Here is a 22,728-nt window from a genome sequence, read left to right as displayed (position 1 = left end):
TGTGGAGTTGTCTACCAAAGGAGGCGGTGATGGTGAACTCACTAAAATAATTCAGATGAGGACTGGACGCATTTCTTGGCGAAGGGTCATTGACCAAGGGAGTTATATTGATTGCCATAATGGAGTCCTGAAGGAAATGTTTTCCCCTCTAAGATCAGGACAATTGGCTTCTACTAAGGGTTTTTGACTTCTTCTGGATCAACATTGCAGGATGATAGGCTTAACTGGATGGACGGATGGCTTTTTTCGACCTATGTTACAGGCCCTTTTGCTAGTTCGATCAGCATTGGAGCATTCAGGGCTGATTTGATGAAAAGCCCCCTTTAAGGCCCTCCTCTGGCAGACAGAAGTCTGTTTGTGAGACAGATTAGGGCGACGTGCATGCCCATTATCTCATCAGGGAGAATGAATGCATTCCTGGCAAATTTGCTACCACATTAGGCGTAATATGCGCTATTTGTTTTATATCTTTCTTTGTTTTATCGTCCAATCTGCTGATTTTATCTCCATGTATAATTTGCTTGTACCAGTTTAACTGAAGTGGATATTACTCTGATGGATGCTGCATTTTCCCGTACATCGACGGTTTCTGTCCTCACTTCACTAGTTCTCATGAAAGGTCACTCTGGGAGGGCTCGGGCTCCAGAGTCGGAGAATATTTTGGGATGTTTCTTTTCCGCAGGATTAATGGCTTCCCTTTTCGTCAGCCCGGCATAGACACACTAAGCTAGCAGTGATGCTTCAGCGGTTTGGACTGTGACCTATGATGTTAGGGTGTATTTACATTTTGAAGAGGTTTAATCCCCCAAAGAGTATTTAAGCTAAGTTTGGAACAATAAAGTTTGTACCCACAAAAACCATATAAACAGGAACTCTGCATGTATTTTGGGCTTAAAGGGGTTCTCCATGTTCTGAGTAGTATAAATGTTCACTGCCCTTCAGCATTATGTCACTATGGCCTCAAGTAATCTAAGACTGTTTACTAGTTACTTATTGCCTGGCCACCCCCATTTAAAATGTTGTATCTTTTACGCAGTGTATCCGTAGCAACAATTCAATTTTTCTTGGTAAAGGTACTTACCATTCACGAACAGTGTCACCTCCCTCTCCCCTACTCCGATACGGGGTACGATGGCTTTGCATACGTACTTTCCTGCATCTTCCTGGCTCACAGACTTCAGAAATAGTTGGTTACTGTTGCTTAAAACCTGCCAATAATAGATCAAGACTCTTGTAGTAAAGGGTATTTCCAAGAGTAGAATGTCAATGGCTTACTCTTTGGATAGGCGATCACTGAGAGGACTCTCGCCACCAAGCTCAGTCCTGCCATAAGTGATGTACAATAATTAAAAACCAGATATCATATAGTATAATACAATCTCTTTCTAAGTTGGAACCGGCCCTGTACCTCACATGGATACAGAGATCTCCCTATTCATTGCTCTAGTAGATTAGTGTCAGATTGGCAGCTCAGGGGGTGTGCCCTTTCTCAGGGGCATGTCCCTTCTCAGGGTCTTGTCTTTGCTTTAGCTCTTTCCCTGTAATTGCCGCAGTTTCTAACAGAAGATTCGGCTGTTTGACAGTTGACGATTTTAAACTGAGCATGTGCGACCACCTCAGTGAGGTGGACGGAGGAATTGTGAAAAGAAGAAACAGCAGGTGGCGCTATACAGATATATTTTATTGATTCATTTTAATTACATGTTTCAAAAGTTTTAGATCCAGGTGAAACTTTTTTGCGGGACAAAACCTTTAAAGATGGGTTATTAATATGTTAATATTCTAATCCTGGAAGAATCTTTTAAAATAGCCGTATGCTTTGCATTATCCAATGTTTCAACTTTTCTTATTCATTGATTCCATCAAGATTAGTACTGAAAAACTCTGTGCTGCTGAAAATCTGGACTAGACTTAATCTTCGCCATGTCTTTCATCGAGTCATAATATGATCTCTGTCCCAAAAAGCCTGGTCTCGTTATCATCATCCACATGAGTGAGAGGTCAGGCCTCCCTCCCACCCACACACCATATGATAAGCACACTCTGTGGGATAACATAGTCATCTCCAAGGTCTTCTCCATTCCTCTGCTAATATCACAATACTGCTTCGTTCTCATGTAGCCCTGTCATTGCTTGTGCGATTGGTCACCACAGTCATCTCTTGAAATACTCTGTGCTGCATTTTTTATTCTACACCAACTACTTCAAAACTTAAAGAAACTTGAGTAAAATAGAGCTTTCCTCACCATATTTGATCCTTTCTTGGTCCACGTCAGAGTAAGGGGAGGATTTCCAGTCCAGATGCAGGTCAGGGTCACGTCGGAGCCCATGTCCGTAATGGCAGGCTTGGGGTCAACAACGATTCTGGGGGCAACTGTTGAGAAGAAGCTTCCCATGGTTAGTTGGGGGGGATCTCCAGGCGTTCACATAAAGTGAAGCAGTCGCTCAGGCAAACTCTTAAAATAGAACTCTCCGTCCTATGTCAGGGGTATTGAGCATTACTTATTCATGCCCAACCATAGTACTAGAGCGAGAGAACCTTATAAATCAAAAGCAGATCACCAGAGAGATGGATTCTCTCTCCGTCTTCAAAAGAATAACAAGTGCCTTTTCTAATAGAACAGTAATGTAATTTTTTTATGTTAATCAGTTCTCCAAAAAATAAAAAATCCTTTTTAAGGAGCATTTTCTATTTCCTGTGAGAACGACACCGTGGCCTCCAGCAGTAGAGCATGTCTGCCCAACAAAAGTGCTGATCTGGGAGAAGGGGACTTAAAGGGGTTGTTTAGATTTAACATTTGGTGGCTAAGTGGCCTCCGAGCACAGGAAAGTCCACCTAACTTTGCTCCCCACCAATTTTCTAAGCAGGGGCAGGAACCATTAGAACGTGAGGCTGTGCTTACTGAAGGGGATGGCGCTTTCGTGGCTAAGTGGTCCCTAAGCACAGGATGTGGACTATACTTTGCTCTGCCCCATTTTAAGCAGGGACGGAAACCATTTCATCAGCAGGCAATGCTTATTAAAGGGGTTGTTTATATTGAAGCTTTGGTGGCTAAGTGGACTTTAAGCACAGGAAGTCCACCCTAGTTTTCACCACCCAGTTTCTAAGTTTTTTTCCGATTGCGGGACTTTTTTTGCGTTCCCTATACGGAACCAGTCATTTCAATGGTTCCGCTAAAAAACGGAATGTACTCCGTATGCCTTCCGTTTCCTTATTTCAGTTTTTCTGTTCTGTTGAAAGATAGAACATGTCCTATTATTGCCCACAAATCCCGTTCCGTGGCTCCATTCAAGTGAATGGGTCAGCTAAAAAAACAGAACACATACGGAATGTACTCCGCATGTCTTCCGTATCCATTCCCTTTTTGCGGAACCATCCATTGAAAATGTTATGCCCAGCCCAATTTTTTCTATGTAATTACTATATATGCCATATGGAAAAACGGAATGGAAACGGAAACACAACGCAAACAAAAAACGGAACAACGGATCTGTGAAAAACAGACTGCAAAATACTGAAAAAGGCCTTATACACACGGCCGTTGTTTTGGTCCGCATTCGAGCCGCATTTTTGGCGGCTCGAATGTGGACCTAATCACTTCAATGGGGCTGCAAAAAATGCGGACGTGTGCTGTCCGCTGCTCCGTTCCGTGGCCCCGCAAAAAAAAAAATACATGTCCTATTCTTGTCTGCGCTTTGCGGACATGAATAGGCTGTTATATTGAAGGCTGTCCGTGCCATTCCGCAAATTGCGGAACCCGCACGGACGCCATCTGTGTTTTGCGGATCTGCGATTTGCGGACCGCAAAGCACATCACGGACGTGTGCATGTAGCCAAAGCCAATACGGTCATGTGAAAGGGGCCTTAGCCTCCTGCACATGAACGTGTGCGACCCGTGGTCTTGCTGCGGCCCGCAAATTGTGGGCCGCAATGCACGAACACCGTCCGTGGGGCAGCCGCAGTGTATTGCGGAGCCATTCACTTTAATGGATCAGCGATCTGGCCGTTCCGCAAAAAGATAGGACATGTTCTATCCTTTTGCGGAAGGGAAGTACGGGATGAAACCCCACGGAAGCACTCCGTAGGGTTCCGTTCCGTGCTTCTGTCCCGCACCATTCCGCATCTCTGTATTTGCGGATCCATTGAAGTGAATGGGTCCGCATCTTTGAGGCAGAATGCCCACAGAATGGCACCCGTGTATTGCGGATCGGCAAATTCGGTCCGCAATACGGCAACGGGGGCACACGTTGGTGTGCAGGAGGCCTTATAACAGTGTCCCTATAGCCTTATGGTTAATTGCAGCCTAGTTTTGTTGCATTAAGGCTTGGAAAGGGTTAATCTAAGGGGGAACAAAAGCTAATCAAATATGGCGCCGTGGAGTGGGGGATGCACGAGGATGGTGTGCGCCATGTCTGAGTAATAAGTAGAAAATTGTCTCCGTGTGAGCAAAATAAATAAGATACTTGTCCCCGTGAAGAGCCTTTATTGTCATTCAAATGCAGAGGCCATTGTCTGGATTTATAAATGGCAGCTGCCGGGTGACTGACGCATAGAGGCTGCTGAAAGAGGCCCCCTCTACCGTTCTAATTATACCGCCAGATTTACGTCATTCCCAGTCTATTAGAGCCATAGCCAGAGTGCATATACTGTATACAGACCTACAGTGCTGCCCATAATTATTCATACCCCTGGCAAATTTTGACTTAAAGTTACTTTTATTCAACCAGCAAGTAATTTTTTTGACGGGAAATGACATAGGTGTCTCCCAAAAGATAATAAGACGATGTAGAAGAGGCATTATTGTGGAAAAAACATTTCTCAGCTTTTATTTACATTTGAGCAAAAAGTGTCCAGTCCAAAATGATTCCTACCCTTCTCAATAATCAATAGAAAAGCCTTTATTGGCTATTACAGCAATCAGACGCTTCCTATAATCGCAGACCAGCTTTTTGCAGGTCTCCACAGGTATTTTTTGCTCATTCATCTTTAGCAATGAGCTCCAAATCTTTCAGGTTGGAGGGTCTTCTTGCCATCACCCTGATCTTTAGCTCCCTCCACAGATTCTCCATTGGATTCAAGTCTGGATTCTGGCTGAGCCGCTCCAAAATGTTACTGTTGTTGTCTGCTCACCATTTCTTCACCACTTTTGCTGTGTGTTTTGGGTTATTGTCATGCTGAAATGTCCACTGGTGTCACAGGGCAAGTTTCTCTGCAGACGGCCTGATGTGGTCGTTGAGAATCCTCATGTATTGTTTTTTTTTCATGGTGCCGTTTACTGTGATTAGGTTCCCTGGTCCATTGGCTAAAAAACACCCCCAAAGCATTAGGTTCCCACCACCATGTTTGACAGTGGGGATGGTGTTCTTTGGGTTGAAGGCTTCTCCTTTTTTATGCCAAATAAGGTAAACATCATTGTGACCAAACAATAACATTTTTGTTTCATCTGACCATAACACAGAAGTCTTCTTCTTTGTCCAGATGAGCTTTTGCAAAGGCCAAGCGAGCTTTTGTGTGCCTTATCTGGAGAAGTGGAGCCCAGCAGTGTGCAGTGTCCGTTGGATTGTCTGCCTTGAGCCATTGCCACCAGCAGAGCCCAGATTCACCAGGATGGCCTTGGTGGTGATCCTTGGATTCTTTTTCACCTCTCTAACTATCCTCCTGGACAGCACAGGTGACACTTTTGGCTTCTGACCACATCCTCTGAGATTTTCCACAGTGTGGAACATCTTGTATTTTTTGCTCAAATGTAAATAAAAGCTGAGAAATGCTTTTTTCCCCACAATAATGCCTCTTGTACATCGCCTTATTATCTTTTAGGAGACACCTATGTCATTTCCCGTCAAAAAATTACTTGCTGGTTAAATAAAAGTAACTTTAAGTCAAAATGTGCCAGGGGTATGAATAATTATGGGCAGCACTGTACATATTTACCGCTCCGGACATGCTGCCTTTCAGTTAGCGATCCATACAAACGCTTTCTCCTCTGCTGCAGCAGTTGCCGTGGTGAGCAGTGTAAAGCTACATGCACACAACCATTCCGTTTTTTTGTTGTCCGCAAAACACGGAAGCCGCCTGTGTGCCTTCCGCAATTTGCGGAACGGAATAGACGGCCCATTGTAGAAATGCCTATTCTTGTCCGCAAAACGGACAAGAATAGGACATGTTATATTTTTTTTGCGGGGCCATGGAACGGAGCAATGGATGCGGACAGCACATGGAGTGCTATCCACATCTTTTGCGGCCCCATTGAAGGGAATGGGTCCGCACCCGAGCCGCTAAAACGGTGGCTCGGATGCAGACCAGAACAACGATAGTCTGCATGAGGCCTAATTACAAGTATGGCTCCCCCAATAACTTTTATGGGACATCTCTGTCTGTTCAAGTGAATACTACAGAGCCGACCTATAGAAGTGAATAGGGATGCCGATCGGGTAAATAGAGCAGAGAACGCAGCTCTCATATGAGCACTGCCTTCTCTTCAAATATCCTGAGGATAGCGCATGAATAGTAAAGTGGACAACCCCTTTAAAAGTACTTTTTCTCCAGAAGAATGTTCTAAGGAATTGAATGCTGTTTTATCTTTTTTAATGATGGTCAGTGAGTTAGGGAAGGTTATTTAAGATATACCGTACACAAAGCCATTCTTCTGTGTTCAAGTACAGGCCGCATTCCTGTGAGATTATCTTAGACATGCATTCTGCACACTAGACATCCCTTAAAAGGAGGAGGGGCTAAAATATATAAACTTTAATGTAGCTGAAACAAAGCCTTTAGCGTCTTTGGAACATCCATAAGGAAAGATGTCAGAAGACTCTTCCTCCTTTACCCTAAGTTCACACCTGAGCGTTTTACAGCGCGTTCAAACGCGCTGTAAAACGCTCAAAACATGAAAACCAATGCTTCCCTATGGGAATGGTTCTCACCTGGGCGTTTTACAGTGCGTACGATCGCGCTGTAAAACGCCCAACGCATAATCAAGTACTTGAGCTTCTTTGGGGCGTTTTGACGCGCGTTTGTGGCCATAGGACACTGCAGTCAATCACACAAACGCGCGTCAAACGCGCGTTTACTATTACAAAAAACGCGCATAAAAACGCGCGACAAAAACGCGCGTTTGAGAAACGCTCAGGTGTGAAAGCAGGGTTATTCCACCATTACTAGGCGTCGGCTGTTGGTCTGTGCACTGCTAGGAACGCCGACAAGAATGTTGGTTATGAGACTGTGCCTGCCAGACATCCAACAGGAGCCTACTCAGGGATTGTTTTTTGCTATGTATGTGTGTTGTTTGTTTTAAAAGTTTTTTCCGAGACTTTAATACTGATGACCCATCCTCTGGATAAGTCTTCAGTATCTGATCGGTGGGGGCATGACATTCGGGACCCCTGCCGATCAGCTGTTTGAGAAGGCACCTCTATTACCTACTATGGGGCTGAGCTGCACCTAGGCCATGTGACCAATTAATTTTTCATCACTCTGCCAAGGGAAGCGAGAAGGCGAGTGCCGCTGCCTTCTCAAAAAGCTGATCAACGGGTCCCAGATTGTCAGACCCTCACCGATCAGAGATTAATAACTTATCTAGAGGATAGGTCATCAGTATTTAAGTCTTGGAAAACCCCTTTAATATATTTAGTCACACATAGTAAATTTATTTTATTCACTTAACCTTTGTAAGCCTATTTTTCTTGAATCTTTGAATTCACTTTAAAACAGGGCCAACAGTCCTGGATTTAGCAGGATTGTTCCAAAGACAAACCTGGCAAATTATCCTTCAAATTGGGTGGGACTTATGCAAACCCTGCTACATGTGGACATTCTGGGGTGGGTTTTGATTTGTCCAAAGCAGGGCTTTGATGCCCCAAACGATGATCTTAATGTTGTCTCTATGGGTGTTACTACCAGGGTAAAAGGCATAACACCTGTTATAGGGGCCAGCACTCCATGGGGGCCCAGCTCAACTCAAGGGGCAAGGCCTAGTTAATACCCTTAATTTGCTATTAGTGGAAGGCCTCATTCCAAAGTTTTGCTGTGGCTGTGGTTGTCTCTGATTTATGGCTTTCACCCTTTCTGTACAGGCATGTTTGACGGAGGGAAAATGGGTGCATGCACCATTGGTAGTCTACAGTGGTGTAACTCAAAGCTCCTGGACACCAGATGCAAGATCTGTAAGCGAGCCCCGACCATGTGCCATTTATATATGTTTCACAGTCCCTCAGGCACCAGGGGCGACTTAAATCTCTGCACCCCCTATAGCAACACCCCTCGTAGTCTACACCAAATCGTATGCTGTCATATGGATTTGTCCCAGCATGCAGTCCTGACTGACAGGGCGTGCTGGGGAGTATAGTCCTACATCGCTGCGAGCATCGCTTACACTGCACATCCACCAGAGTGCTGACGTTCGTGCTTCCGACCTCGTTGTGCACTTCACACGAGACCGGCTCAGTGAAAAAAGTGTAATCCACCTGCGTCTCGTACGAACTATCCCTGGCCGCTTCGATGATGACGCCCCCTTTGGCCCACCTGAGAAAGAGAAAGGCACATAGTTTTCAGCTTTAATTGTACATTGTTAGACTTGCAGCCTGTGGAAGTGTCAGTCTTCACTGCCATTCTGGCATTCTATTCATGAACAGAACAGTAGGTCACGCCCATATTTAAGCAAGACAAGCAGTGCATTTTCTGTCCTGGCTTTTTTTTTTTTTTCTTAGCTTGTCACTTTAAGAGGTTTTTGCCATTCAGAGCAGGATCTGGCGGGATTCCCCTGCCCCCCCCCCCCGCCTCCACCGCGGACCCCCGTCTCCACTTATGGCCCACACTACACAAACACGCGGGATAATAGGCGCTCTTGAAGGCAGCGATAAATAAAACATTAATACACCCGCTCGCTTTAAATATGCATGGTTGTAAAACAGAAGCAGTTGGCAGTAAACAGGATCGTAAAATAAAACGGCATTAAATTCCTCAGATAAGGTGTTTAATGGACAGCCAGGGCGCGCCTCTGCTACACCTCCTGTCGCTGCTGTGGACTCGGGTGGTGGATTGATGTCCCAGTCCATGGCGAAGGTCAGAAGGAGGCTAAAGAGACCTGACATGGAATGAGCTTCTTCTCTTAGAACTGTCTGTTGTCCCTCTGTTGATCTTCCTGGAAATGCACGACTGGGCAGTACAGTTCGCCAAAGGCGGATGGATCTGCACAGGCCAGTAAAAAGACACATCTCCAACAGGTAACACCTGTCAATTCATTTATACGTTTCCAGGAGGAATAACCGAGGAACAACACTATTTTGTATGAAAAGATTATATTATGGAAACGGACAAGTCAAGAGAGCGGCAGGTCCTTAACGACAGCTTGACACGGAAGGGGTCCCTTTATTTTGGGGGTAAGCGCCATCACATGACTGTGACGCCATATAGAAAAAAACAAGGTGGGGTGCTGTTTGCGAGGAAGGAAACCTGCTGACGGCGAGGTCGGTAAATCAGCCGCCTTCTCATTTTTTATAATTAATCAAATGTGCCCAGCGCTGCACTTCATTCAATATGGCGTCGGCCTTGTTGGCAGCGACGCGGGTTGGCAGAGCTTAGCCGTTAGGTCCCTGCTGCAGAGAAAACACGACTCAGCCATTAGGAAATGAACGCCCGCTAGAGATTTTGTTATATTACATTTTGCTGAATAATGGCCAGATATTAAAGACGTAGCGCCAACTGTGTGATCCGGTTGGCGGTGGCGAGAATGATACTGACCTGTAGCCTTTAATAGCTGGGTTAGCGGTGGCCATGCAGGTAAATCGCACCCGTTCACCCTCTAGCACTGTTTGGGGGTGGATGGACAGAGTGACAGTGGGCGGATCTGTAAAGAGCAAGGACATGATAGGGTTAATACAGGACGGTAAAGAATGTATATTGTCACCCAGCTTTTCCACATGCAGACAAGGCAGATCTGCTCCCTGCTAATATCACTGTATTACTAGGCAGATCTGCCATTCAGTTTTTGAATGAATCTCGGTGACAACCCCTTTTGGGAGTCATCAGTGGCAGATGTACTGGTTGTCACCCAGCTTTTCTAGCTACAGATTGACCTAAAACAGTTTAGTAGAATATTTAACATTTGACAGAGAGCTGACCCACAGATTCATCTACACAAAACATGTATTAAATATGTATCAAACTACAGAGCTGCATTCAAAATTCTGCTGTTTGTCATGGGGAACAGTCAAAGCTTGTCAACAGCCAAGCTGAGCTTTTATAGTGCCACAGGACAGTTAGATTGTCCTAACATTACTGTACAGACAGTGAACAAGCAGGGAATTCTGGGAGAGCTTAGCTCTGCATACTGCAAAATAATGAGTGCAGCTCTGGAGTATAATACAGGATGTAACTCAGGATCAGTACAGGATAAGTAATGTATGTACACAGTGACTGCACCAGCAGAATAGTGAGTGCTGCTCTGGAGTATAATACAGGATGTAACTCAGGATCAGTACAGGATAAGTAATGTATGTACACAGTGACTGCACCAGCAGAATAGTGAGTGCTGCTCTGGAGTATAATACAGGATGTAACTCAGGATCAGTACAGGATAAGTAATGTATGTACACAGTGACTGCACCAGCAGAATAGTGAGTGCAGCTCTGGCGTATAATACAGGATGTAACTCAGGATCAGTACAGGGTAAGTAATGTATGTACACAGTGACTCCACCAGCAGAATAGTGAGTGCAGCTCTGGAGTATAATACAGGATGTAACTCAGGATCAGTACAGGATAAGTAATGTATGCACACAGTGACTGCACCAGCAGAATAGTGAGTGCAGCTCTGGCGTATAATACAGGATGTAACTCAGGATCAGTACAGGGTAAGTAATGTATGTACACAGTGACTCCACCAGCAGAATAGTGAGTGCAGCTCTGGAGTATAATACAGGATGTAACTCAGGATTAGTACAGGATAAGTAATGTATGTACACAGTGACTGCACCAGCAGAATAGTGAGTGCAGCTCTGGAGTATAATACAGGATGTAACTTAGGATCAGTACAGGATAAGTAATGTATGTACACAGTGACTGCACCAGCAGAATAGTGAGTGCAGCTCTGGAGTATAATACAGGATGTAACTCAGGATCAGTACAGGATAAGTAATGTATGTACACAGTGACTGCACCAGCAGAATAGTGAGTGCAGCTCTGGAGTATAATACAGGATGTAACTCAGGATCAGTACAGGATAAGTAATGTATGTTCACAGACTCGGTTCTCATGTAGATTGAGTATGTTAACTGTAAATAGTCTAATATTAGAGGATGAACATCTCCTTTAATTCACATATACTGGGGGTGTCAGGTTATTGCCACTTAAAGGGAAACAGCAGTATTTCCATTTAATTATAGAGTCCCCAATGAATTGTTTTCACAAGCACCAGCTTATATGGCTGCCTAGCAACTGGTGCCGCTGCTGGCGGGTGACACCTCTGGATCTCATGATTTTAACCAATTGTCTTCCTTCAATAATCATTTTGTTTGTATTTTCTGCCTTTACAGATATGATAAGTGTAAGTTGTGCATCACGTATGCGCTGCCATAGACAGATTGCAGCCCGTCCTTTCTACCTGCCAGCGATAAATGGCTGAGGATATCTTAAATCACCATCAGAGAGATGTATTGTCCCTCTCCTCTCATCTGAATTCACTTGGCATCGGACGCGGTGCATGGAAAATAAGCCTAGATTAGATAAATGCTATTAAGTAAATTGTCTTCAGTTGCGCTGACATACATCTATGTAAATGCAGGATTGTATAGCCATAGTGTATGTCGGGGGGGGGGTTCGGAGAACAGGGAACACTTATAGCAGATATGTCATAGGGCACTCTACTAGAGAAGGTGGACTCACGGTGAACGTCCAGCTTGACGGAGGTCTCCTTTCCGGTTGGAATGGCGTCATTGGACGTCTTACAGGTGAAGACTCTTCCAATGTCTTGGTCTGTAGGGACGATTAGTAGGTAGCTCGTTGTGGTCTCGCGTTTTCCATCCGACAGAACCATCTGTGAAGAGAAATCAAGGATGACACAGTTGTATTATGACGCCCTCCAATATGTCGCATTATTAGTCCCATCTGTGGTACAATTAATCAAAATCCCATAATTTGTAACGCGTTTTGTGTATGAATAAGACTCGAGTAAAAATTGTAAACCCGAAACGCGTCAGCCAAGGGCGTGATCCCTTCAGCAGAAAAACAGAATAAAATACATTTAGACTATATCATTATCACTCGGATTTCTGTCCATCTATCAGCTTAATCTAGTGCTCCCATCTGTTGCTACTTCTTGTCTCCACATACCAAAATGAAAAGTAGAAAATCTGCAATGTCAATAAAGTTCTTTATTTCTAGATTTAAAAATATATATAAATATTGCTCGCAACGCATTTCACGCACGAATAGAAATAGGTTTTCCGTAAAGGATTAGCTCCCAAAACGCGTCGGATAATGACATTTTACAATTTACATCTAATTTGGCTCCCACCTTATTTTGATATTTACTACCTGCCTGGATGTTCCCCTTTCTATTAGGCCTACCATGGCCGAAGGGAGTTTTGTCCGCACTTGGCCACTGACAATTTTTATTTATGGGAGTTTTTCTGTTTGCCTCAATGTGAAACATGATACAGATTCATTTCAATTACCACACCGACCCCATAGATGCCGAAACGTTTATGCCAACAGAAGATGACAACGATAGAAGATCTCCACAGTTGTCAAGTGTAGTGCTGCTCGCGGTTTATATCTGGCCTTTCTCAGGGGAAGACTGACTCTGGTTCCCTGTGACCATTTTTTTTAATATCGATGATTCCATCAGGGGTGAGGAGAACATTTGGTCTCCATGTTCTAGAAGGGAACGGCTGGATTAAATCCTGTCCCATAAGCCTACAATGTTCGTTCTCCGCGGTGATGAGAAAGGCGTGATAGACGTTTCCTCGGCTGGGAGATGGACACAGCCAAGGCTTCTTCTCGAATAAAGAAGGTATTGTTGCAAGTTTCATCAGCGCTGCTCTGGTCACCTCAGATGTCTATCTTTGGAAGAACTGAAGACAGATACTTCCACAAAGACCTTTTATGTTGGCTGTGCAGTACAGATCAAAATCTCTTGTGCTTTCCAGGGCTAGCATGTCTGCCACAGGGCTAAATCACACCGAAAGGGCAGGACTTGATGAAGAAGAACAAAGGCTTCAGTCGAGGAAGACGCAGCCTGTACAGTACAGAGGCACATGTGGCCCCGGGCTACCACTCACCGTGCTTGTGACTGCACCTTCCTGTGGATTCCCGTCTCTGAACCATTCTATAGAGGCTGCAGGCTTGGCATTTTCAGCCCGGCAGGTGAGGTTAGTTGGCGTCCCAGCTCTTAGAAGGATTTCCTTTGAGCCGTTCTCTATAATAGGGTCATCTGGAGGAACTGGAAATACAGAGAAAATTTGTCAGCATAAAAAAAAGACCAACTAATTGATGTCTATCCCATCCACTTCTCAGATCTCCCATGTTGCCCTCTTCTTTTCTGAGACTCAAATACTGATGACTTATCCTCATGATAGGTCATCCATATCTGATCGGTAAGGGTCTGATTCCCGGGCCACCAATTACCTGTTGACCTGTGGGAAGGTGCGATACCAAGCATAGCCACTATTCACTGCATGGCACTGTGTCTTGTATACTATGGTGCTCCTCTGATCGCTCCAACCCCTTTAAACAGCTGATCGTGGGGTGCTAGTAGTCGGACCACCACCAATCAGATGGTGATTCCTGGAAAATCTTATTGACTGTTCTTCTTTTTAGATCACCCAAAACAACAACAAGTTTCTAATTGGATTTATTTAAAGAATGCTCCAGTGTCTTATGGTATGGTGCCCCCTGCTGTCCTTTTGATTCCCGCTTAGATCGTCCACCTAATGTGTCCAGTGTTGGTGAGAAGAAGCTGCTTCTTGTACGCGGATTCTTATTGGTCTGCACAACAGCAGAAGTCAATCCTCTGCTCGTGCACAAGAGTATTCAGGTGACTGGACTGAGCTTCTGAGCATGCGTGACCATCTGCACTGGACATGGATGGAATCAAGGTAACAGCTGGGGGCACCTTACCACATGTGTAACAGCAATATCTACTCTACTGGAAAATGAGAACACCTAGAAAACTGAATTTGATTGAGCTTAGACTGATGGTATAAACCACTAGTGGTGCTTGGTAGATTCTCTCCGACCCTCCTGCCAAGGCAGAACCTGCTTTCATAACTGAGCACTCTTGTTTGCTATTGATGGCAACATCAAGGAGAGCTGGAGAGCACCTACTGCCATCGCGCATAGTGCAGAGACACTAATAAGAGTCGTGACTGCATGAAGCTGCGTACAGTGAAATAGGTGAGAGGAAAAAAATATCCAGAGCACAAATCTTGGACAATGAAGTCTTTGTTGCGCTCTCCATCTTTGAAATTGTTGCTGGGAGGGCAAGCACTTGGAAGCTTTTCTGCCTGGCTGACTGCTAATTGTCACCATACAGGCTACAGCATGCTCTGGATTGCACCGAACAAGAGGACCTGGCGAGGTGGGGTGGGAGCTGCACCCACTGTGTAAACACAAAGCCATTTTAGCTGTGAGAAAGCATCAATGTGGAGCAGAAGACATACATATCTCTTAAGGCGCCAGAACCCTAACTTCTACGGAAGCTGTTAGCAAAGGGAGCAACCCATGTCCTGCAGCCCTGCCTGTGTAGCAGCCAGTGGTTACTGTTTATGAACTAGGAAGTTCAGGATGGACATATCTATGGGACTTTCATACCTGTTACAGAAGCCCTTCTAGACAGCTTTGGCGCCAGACTATCTCGGTGGAAACAATAACGACTGGAGGAAAGAATCCAACTCAGCCAATCAATATTTCCTGCGAGATCAATCATGCTGATGTCTGACAGCACCGAAAAACGCAATCGCTTAAGTATTGCTGATGTGTGGTAAACCCGGCCATGCTCCATCACTGGAATTAGGACGTCTTTATAGCCTTACTTAACACGTTCAGTTTAGCTCCTTTGGATCTCAGGGCAGCTTCGGTGGCTTGGCATTCGAAATTGGCATCATCGTCAATGCCTGCGTGGGTAATTTCCAGGTTGTACTGCCCCGCGTCCGGGTTTCCAACGATTTGATAGCGCGGCCAGACTGCAAAGAAGGACGAGAGAGAAGATATATAATTTACTGTGCACTCCCAGGCCAATATATGTACAATATGGCAGAGTACGTGCATACTCTATATATACAGCTGGCTTTAATCTTATGAGGCGGTTGATGGTGGTTATGGTTGCTGTGCTGTAACGTCTGTAAGGTCCCTTACTTGGAAGCCAAGCCAAATATTATTCCCCCTTAGCTCTATATGCCAGACACTTACCTTTTGATAATTGCATATCCTAGATGTGCCTATAGGTGGCAGTGTTACACTAGCTTGGCGTTGTTTATGGCACATATGGATGGAGACAGCAGGGAGATAGATGTTCACGAGGTGTGGGTTGTCGTTTTAGACCAGCTGAAAGCTCATTGTCTCAGATATTACCGGGCTGATAAAGAACAGGCTGCTGCCGGCTCATTATTGTAGACTAAAGCCATTTATCTTAACACTTGGCCATCATAGAGTGTTGCGCCTTGAAGGATAACTATGATATTTTTTTTATTTGCTAGTTTATTAGAGCTAGGCATGTATACTTGAGTTAGTCTATCAATGATTGCTAAAAGATCTGTAATTACCTTATAATTACAGCTTTCATTAATGTCTCCTGTCCCTTTCCATTGCTCCCTTAAAAGACCGTTGCTCGGGCTCATCTGTCTCCCGACTTAATGTAAACAGAAGACAGATGGGTGGTCCTTCACACTGCAGTGCCTGCATTAGGTTTCAGAGTGAGGAGGCGTGTCTTTCAGTAATCCAATCTGATTGGCTGGCAGGAAGCTGCTGGCTACAGCAAGTGTGTATGGGAAGTAAGAGAAGGCAGTTTTGGCCTCAGAGAACTGGCAGAGGAGCCATCTTGAGAAGATACTCATATTGTAGGATTCAAGACAGCCGTAACTAAGCAGAAAAAACTCAAGGAAAACGGTGGTATGTGAAGAAACTAAAGATTGCTTTATGCATAATGATGCTGCAGCAGTAACATATGCTAAAATAGATTTTTTGATGAAAACATGACAGTTACACTTTAAAGGGGGAGTTCACCAAAATTTCTAACCTGACATGTCATAAATTTTTTTTGGGGTTGGGCACTGCTTATAAAACTCATAATGTCCAAAAAGGTTCCAGTGTTCTTCAGTGTGCTGTACCGTTTTTTATATTTTTGTTGGGTTACTGGTTTATGGAGCCCCACCAATTTTCAGAGAGAAGACTATACTATCGTCTCACCATAATACGCCATCTTAGTGCTGGCTGGTGAATGGTACATGTTTAGTCAACATCCTAGGTGCTCGCTTTTTCTCCATTCTGGTTCCCCATTAGATTCCCTCCAAGATGGCACCACTGTCTCACATTTCCCCACGAAGAGCACTGAAGAAAAGTCTACAGCATGCACTGGTCAAGCCAAGGAAAGGGCGTGTATTAGACTTTCCTACAGCGCTCTGCATGGGCAAGTCTGGAAGGAATCCAACAAGGGACCAGAACCAAGGGCTCCCAGTATGTTGACTAGACATGTGTTAGGGTTGGACTTAAGGGTTGCTTTAAAGGGGTACTGAGAACGAGAATCAAAGGGCCACAGCACTGATGTAGCACCACATCCCCTCCAAAAAAAAAACTCAGATATGGCCACTGTGAAGTCAATATCTCACTGTCCAAGAAGCTGACATATGGACAACCATTTTGTGGGGTTGCCACACTGTAGAGTTGGTTTAGCTGTCACTATGACATGGAGGGAACGTTTCTACCCTTGACTAAAAATGATGGCCCAGGAGGCCATAACCCTTAGGATATAAAAGCTTTGGTGAACTCCTTCCCCCTAAGCCATAGAACCCCACCATATCTCATGTTCCTGGACACCATTGATTGTATCGCCGCTTAAGAGAAAGGTTACTTCTTATACAGGTCTTTTGACAATAAACAGATCACAAAGAGTCCTGATGCTGGGACCACAGCTATCAATGGTAACCTGTGGAGGAACCTGGCAGTAAGTGTTCAGTTTTCCTGCAGCGCCACCACAGGGTAAGTGAAGCATTACACAGTGTCCACACAAATCAGTGATTATCTTGTATAATAAAGGACAGGTCCTCCAGAGAGACAGAGACACTCTTACAAACCGGATTCCAAAAAAGTTGGGACACTATACAAATCGTGAATAAAAACTGAATGCAATGATGTGGAGATGGCAACTTCTAATATTTTATTCAGAATAGAACATAAATCACGGAACAAAAGTTTAAACTGAGAAAATGTACCATTTTAAGGGAAAAATATGTTGAATCAGAATTTCATGGTGTCAACAAATTCCAAAAAAGTTGAGACAAGGCCATTTTTACCACTGTGTGGCATCTCCCCTTCTTCTTACAACACTCAACAGACGTCTGGGGACCGAGGAGACCAGTTTCTCCAGTTTAGAAATAGGAATGCTCTCCCATTCTTGTCTAATACAGGCCTCTAACTGTTCAATCGTCTTGGGCCTTCTTTGTTGCACCTTCCTCTTTATGATGCGCCAAATGTTCTCTATAGGTGAAAGATCTGGACTGCAGACTGGCCATTTCAGTACCCGGATCCTTCTCCTACGCAGCCATGATGTTGTGATTGATGCAGAATGTGGTCTGGCATTATCTTGTTGAAAAATGCAGGGTCTTCCCTGAAAGAGATGACGTCTGGATGGGAGCATATGTTGTTCTAGAACCTGAATATATTTTTCTGCATTGATGGTGCCTTTCCAGACATGCAAGCTGCCCATTCCACACGCACTCATGCAACCCCATACCATCAGAGATGCAGGCTTCTGAACTGAGCGTTGATAACAACTTGGGTTGTCCTTGTCCTCTTTGGTCCGGATGACATGGCGTCCCAGATTTCCAAAAAGAACTTCGAATCGTGACTCGTCTGACCACAGAACAGTCTTCCATTTTGCCACATTCCATTTTAAATGATCCCTGGCCCAGTGAAAACGCCTGAGCTTGTGGATCTTGCTTAGAAATGGCTTCTTCTTTGCACTGTAGAGTTTCAGCTGGCAGCGGCGGATGGCACGGTGGATTGTGTTCACTGACAATGGTTTCTGGAAGTATTCCTGAGCCCATTCTGTGATTTCCGTTATAGTAGCATTCCTGTTTGTGGTGCAGTGTCGTTTAAGGGCCCGGAGATCACGGGCATCCAGTATGGTTTTACGGCCTTGACCCTTACGCACAGAGATTGTTCCAGATTCCCTGAATCTTCGGATGATGTTATGCACAGTTGATGATGATAGATGCAAAGTCTTTGCAGTTTTTCGCTGGGTAACACCTTTCTGATATTGCTCCACTATCTTTCTGCGTAACATTGTGGGAATTGGTGATCCTCTACCCATCTTGGCTTCTGAGAGACACTGCCAGCTCTGAGAAGCTCTTTTTATACCCAATCATGTTGCCAATTGACCTAATTAGTGTTAATTGGTCTTCCAGCTCTTCGTTATGCTCAAATTTACTTTTTCCAGCCTCTTATTGCTACTTGTCCCAACTTTTTTGGGATTTGTTGACACCGTGAAAATTTGAATCAATGTATTTTTCCTTTAAAATTATACATTTACTCGGATTAAACGTTTGATCTGTCATCTACGTTCTATTACAAATAAAATATTGACATTTGCCATCTCCACATCATTGCATTCAGTTTTTATTCACTATTTGTTTAGTGTCCCAACTTTTTTGGAATTCGGTTTGTATAACCGCTTTCCAGGTGTGGATCAGAGGGGTCCCCCAATATTACCCAGAATTTCCTAACAGACAATATGAAAATGGGTTTTTGTAAACTACAATCAACCTCTTTGATGGATATTGGGGTCACCTGCAGCTTTAATATGTATACAGTAAAACAAATACACCCAAGTTAAATATGGAGTGAATTTGAATAAATATTGGTTCCGCCCACCAAATGGCTGCCCTGGTGTATGTGGGCGACCTCTATATTAATAGGGCCATTGTGCGCAGAATATTACTCACAGTGGATAATAAGATACTATACACCATAGCTACCCTGTGTCGGGGGTGACGCCTTCAGTGCTTTCATGTGGGAAAGACCTATAACATGAAGAGCAGGGCGTGAGGATATCTCCCCCCGGCCTACAGAGGCACCTACATGTGGCCCGGGAACATAAAAGGGCAAAGACTGGCATAAAAATGTGGCTCTACCTGTTTACAGTTGCGTTTGCGTGCGTTACATTTTGATGCTGTGAGCTCATATATATTTCACAGGGTGGTTATTACTGTGTAGGCACCTTTCCTGTGGTTATGTATTTGGAAGCAGCACCATGTGGGAAGTGAGGTAAAGTGTGTAGAAGCATGTGGACATACATCGCCATCTTTTCCTGCATGTTTGGATTTTAAGGGGAGCTGGAATTTCTGTGGTTGTTGCAACGGGCCCTGCTGTCACTAAGTGACTACTCGGGATCTCCATACGCCTATAGAGTTCACTCATCTGTTCTGCCATAGGGCTGGTGGGGGGTATTAAAGTTCCACCAGTCTCCTGGGCTGATGGCTGCCATTCCCTAACAGTATATTTTTGGGTGGGTGTGCATAGGGATATTCAATTTTCCCATCTTTGTCTGGAATTGCCCCAGTGCATTTTGATGGGGGACCCACCGTTAACCTAACGCCTGTAGTCTCTGACAGAGCATCCCCCGATGCCTGCCATTGGGGGTAAGATAGGTTAGATTTTAACCGTTTCAAGACCCTGGGATTTTCTGTTTCTTGCTTTTTCATTTTTTACTACCTGTCTTCCCAGAGCCCTAACTTTTTTACTTTTCCGTTCGCTTAGCCGTGTAAGGGCTTGTTTTTTGCAGCCCAAGCTGTACTTCACCAACTAACTGCACCATTTAATATTGCATAAGATGCAGTGAGAAGCTGTAAAAAATTCCAACTGGGGGGAAATTGGGAAAAAAAATCTGCCACAGTTTTTTGGGTTTTGTTTTTACAGCGTTCCCCATGCAGTAAAACTGACCTGTTCTCTTCATTCTCCAGGTCTTTACAATTACAGAGATACCACATTTATATAGTTTTTCTTGTGCTTAAATACTTAAAAAAAATATATATATAAACTTTGCGTCACCATATTCTGACTGCCATAACTTTTTTTTATAGTTATGTTTATGGAGCTGTGTGAGGCCTCATTTTTGCAGGGCGATCTGCAGTTTCCACTGATACTGGACAGTGTATGCTTTTTGACTAATCGTTATAAATTTTTGGGGTGAGGTGAAGCAATGAAAAAATTTCGAATCAGCCATTTTCTGTTATGGTATTCACTTTATGGGATAAATATGTTTATATTTTGATAGTATGGGCATTTTGGGATGTAGCGGTCTATTTATTTTTTCATTCTTTTTTATTGCAGGGGTAGAAGGGGGTGATTAAAATTTTTCAAAACGTTTTAATTATTTGTTTACACTTTTATATTAACTTGTTTAAGTATCTTGAGCATTTGATCGTTAGATTGCTTGTCCTATAGACTGCAGTGAATTACCATTGTAGCCTGTGGGACATTAAATACGTTTCTATGGGGCAGAGTAACTATTGTTGTGGTAGCCTTGGATCATTCAGAGGGACTGAGGCTACCACAGCAAACCAACAGCTTCATCACTGCACAGCGGAGCCGTTCAGGCCCTGGGAGCACAGCGCTCCGGCTACTTTCACACTTGCGGCAGTGTGATCTGTCAGGCAGTTCCATCGTCGGAACTGATCCGCCGATCTGGATGTGACTGAAAGCATTTGTAAGACGCATGGTGCCCCCCCCCCCCCCCCCCGCAAAATAACCATACCTTTCTTGTGAAAATCTTGCCTGAGAAGTGTTATTTTTATGTTCATGCAATGAGCATTTTTGGTGCACTGTGGGCAGGGCCGCTGACTTTGATGCACCTGCTTCGCCTACGTCATCGCTGCTAGCTCTGAAATCTCATTATGGCGATTGGTCTTTCTCATATTACGGTGGAGTAATGTTGCACCAAACTAAGACACCCCACCCACAGTGCACTGAATTGAGCAGCCCCACCCATAGTGCACCAAAATTATTATTTGCGTAAAAATAAAAAGAAGCATCTCTCAGGATTAGAGGACTGGATTTTCACAAGAAAGGCACAGTTCTGTTTCAGGACACCTACACTAGATGGCGGTACGCTTACTTGGAAGATGATTTTGGAGGTGACAGACTCCCTTTAAGGGCCCCAATTGAGTATATATGCCTAACATCCCCCAGCCCTAGGTTACTAGGTAAATTTGAGAAAGGTTGCCCATAGCAACCAAAATGAAAGCTGCAATCTGGTTGCTGTGGGTGACACCCCTACTTATAAAGGTATACAACTAGGCCTGTGGTATATACCTTATAATAAAAGCCAGATAAATAATACCCGCTATTATAAATATAGAACTAATAGACATTTACTTAAAATTATAGTTTTTATCTCTGATGCCAATAAATATCTGAGGTGTCCCGTAACCCAGCGTCAGGGGATGGCTCACCCTCGAGCATACCCCAGGCTTATCTGGCCTCCCCAGTCAGAGCCTCTCGGAGCTGCAGAGCTCTTGGCATCGATCACTGTGTCAACAGGACGCCAACAAAATGAAGTATTTGGAGCAATTTTGGTTAGTCAGCAGAATCCTGGAGCTGTGTGCAGGGCCGGGGAATAAATTGCTGCCTGCGGTTTTGTGGAGCTGAAGCAGTTGGCGGGGGGCAGAAGAGGCAGTAATTGATGGATTGGGATGCCTGGAAGAGCCAGTCCTGATGTAGAAGGTGTTCGCTGGGGCCTTGTGAGGATAGGGAGCGGATCTTTACACCATGTAGCGTGCACGTCCGTTAACCTGTACATTGCTAGAATACATGGATGTCGAATACAAAAAAAACAAAAACTCCAGCCTTACTCTTTAGATTGCCCAGACCGAGCGCCAGTCCGTCTTTGGTCCACTGTACAATCCCCGAGTAATTGAGCACCACACATGTTAGGACTACCCTCTGCCCGGCTACCACCGTCTGGTCATTAGGCTCCTGGAGGAAGCGAGGCTGCAGGGCTGAAACAGAAAAGAAATAAAAAGGCAATGAAATAAAATATAATGCAATAAAAATATAAAATGTTACTACATTAGGACTTTTTATTGAGACAGTAATCACTGATTTGTTACTGAAAGCACGTGACCTGCACGACGTGATAGCCGAGGGTCTAAAAAAAGCATAAAACATAATAATCTGTCCATAAAGCAAAGGTAGTTTATATATCACCCTCAGTTTCATTGATCCTCTAGCTGAAATAGCTTCTGATGAAGGGATGCCAATGCTCCACATAGATTTTTCTAAAAGGGATCGTTTACTACATTACTACACCAGTGGGCTTGATTGTGAGCCCCAAAGTGGGGTTCTGGACAGTAGATAATAAGACATGTTCCTTCCCTCTTTTGGGCTTTCTCAGAGCCAAGAAGGAGGTATATAACAGAGTTCCTTGCATCCAAGAAACAGGAGGTGAAGGTGGCATCTAAGGAGGACATTTAATGGGTGCAGTTGCGCCCAGTGTTGAATCTCTGACGGTGTCTAAAG

The 22,728-nt window shown here is 44.3% G+C and overlaps 1 protein-coding gene across 2 annotated transcripts in view; it reads right to left on the bottom strand.

Moving 5' to 3' along the window:
- The window catches only part of KIRREL1 (kirre like nephrin family adhesion molecule 1), a 1,083,006-nt gene that overhangs the window by 11,016 nt on the left and 1,049,262 nt on the right, over positions 1 to 22,728 (bottom strand). For both annotated transcript variants that reach the window (XM_044272305.1, XM_044272304.1), the window contains exons 2-9: positions 22,062 to 22,208; positions 15,030 to 15,179; positions 13,278 to 13,438; positions 11,881 to 12,031; positions 9,740 to 9,845; positions 8,373 to 8,521; positions 2,247 to 2,374; positions 1,082 to 1,208 (exon numbers count right to left, since the gene is read on the bottom strand). In XM_044272305.1, the coding sequence (XP_044128240.1) occupies positions 1,082 to 1,208; positions 2,247 to 2,374; positions 8,373 to 8,521; positions 9,740 to 9,845; positions 11,881 to 12,031; positions 13,278 to 13,438; positions 15,030 to 15,179; positions 22,062 to 22,208 (1,119 nt within the window). The remainder of the gene's footprint in view (positions 1 to 1,081; positions 1,209 to 2,246; positions 2,375 to 8,372; positions 8,522 to 9,739; positions 9,846 to 11,880; positions 12,032 to 13,277; positions 13,439 to 15,029; positions 15,180 to 22,061; positions 22,209 to 22,728) is intronic.

Source organism: Bufo gargarizans, chromosome 11, assembly GCF_014858855.1.
Source record: "Bufo gargarizans isolate SCDJY-AF-19 chromosome 11, ASM1485885v1, whole genome shotgun sequence".
Classification (NCBI taxonomy): Eukaryota; Metazoa; Chordata; class Amphibia; order Anura; family Bufonidae; genus Bufo; species Bufo gargarizans.
Note: the sequence above shows the minus strand (reverse complement) of the source record. Positions and strands in the feature narration are given on the sequence as shown.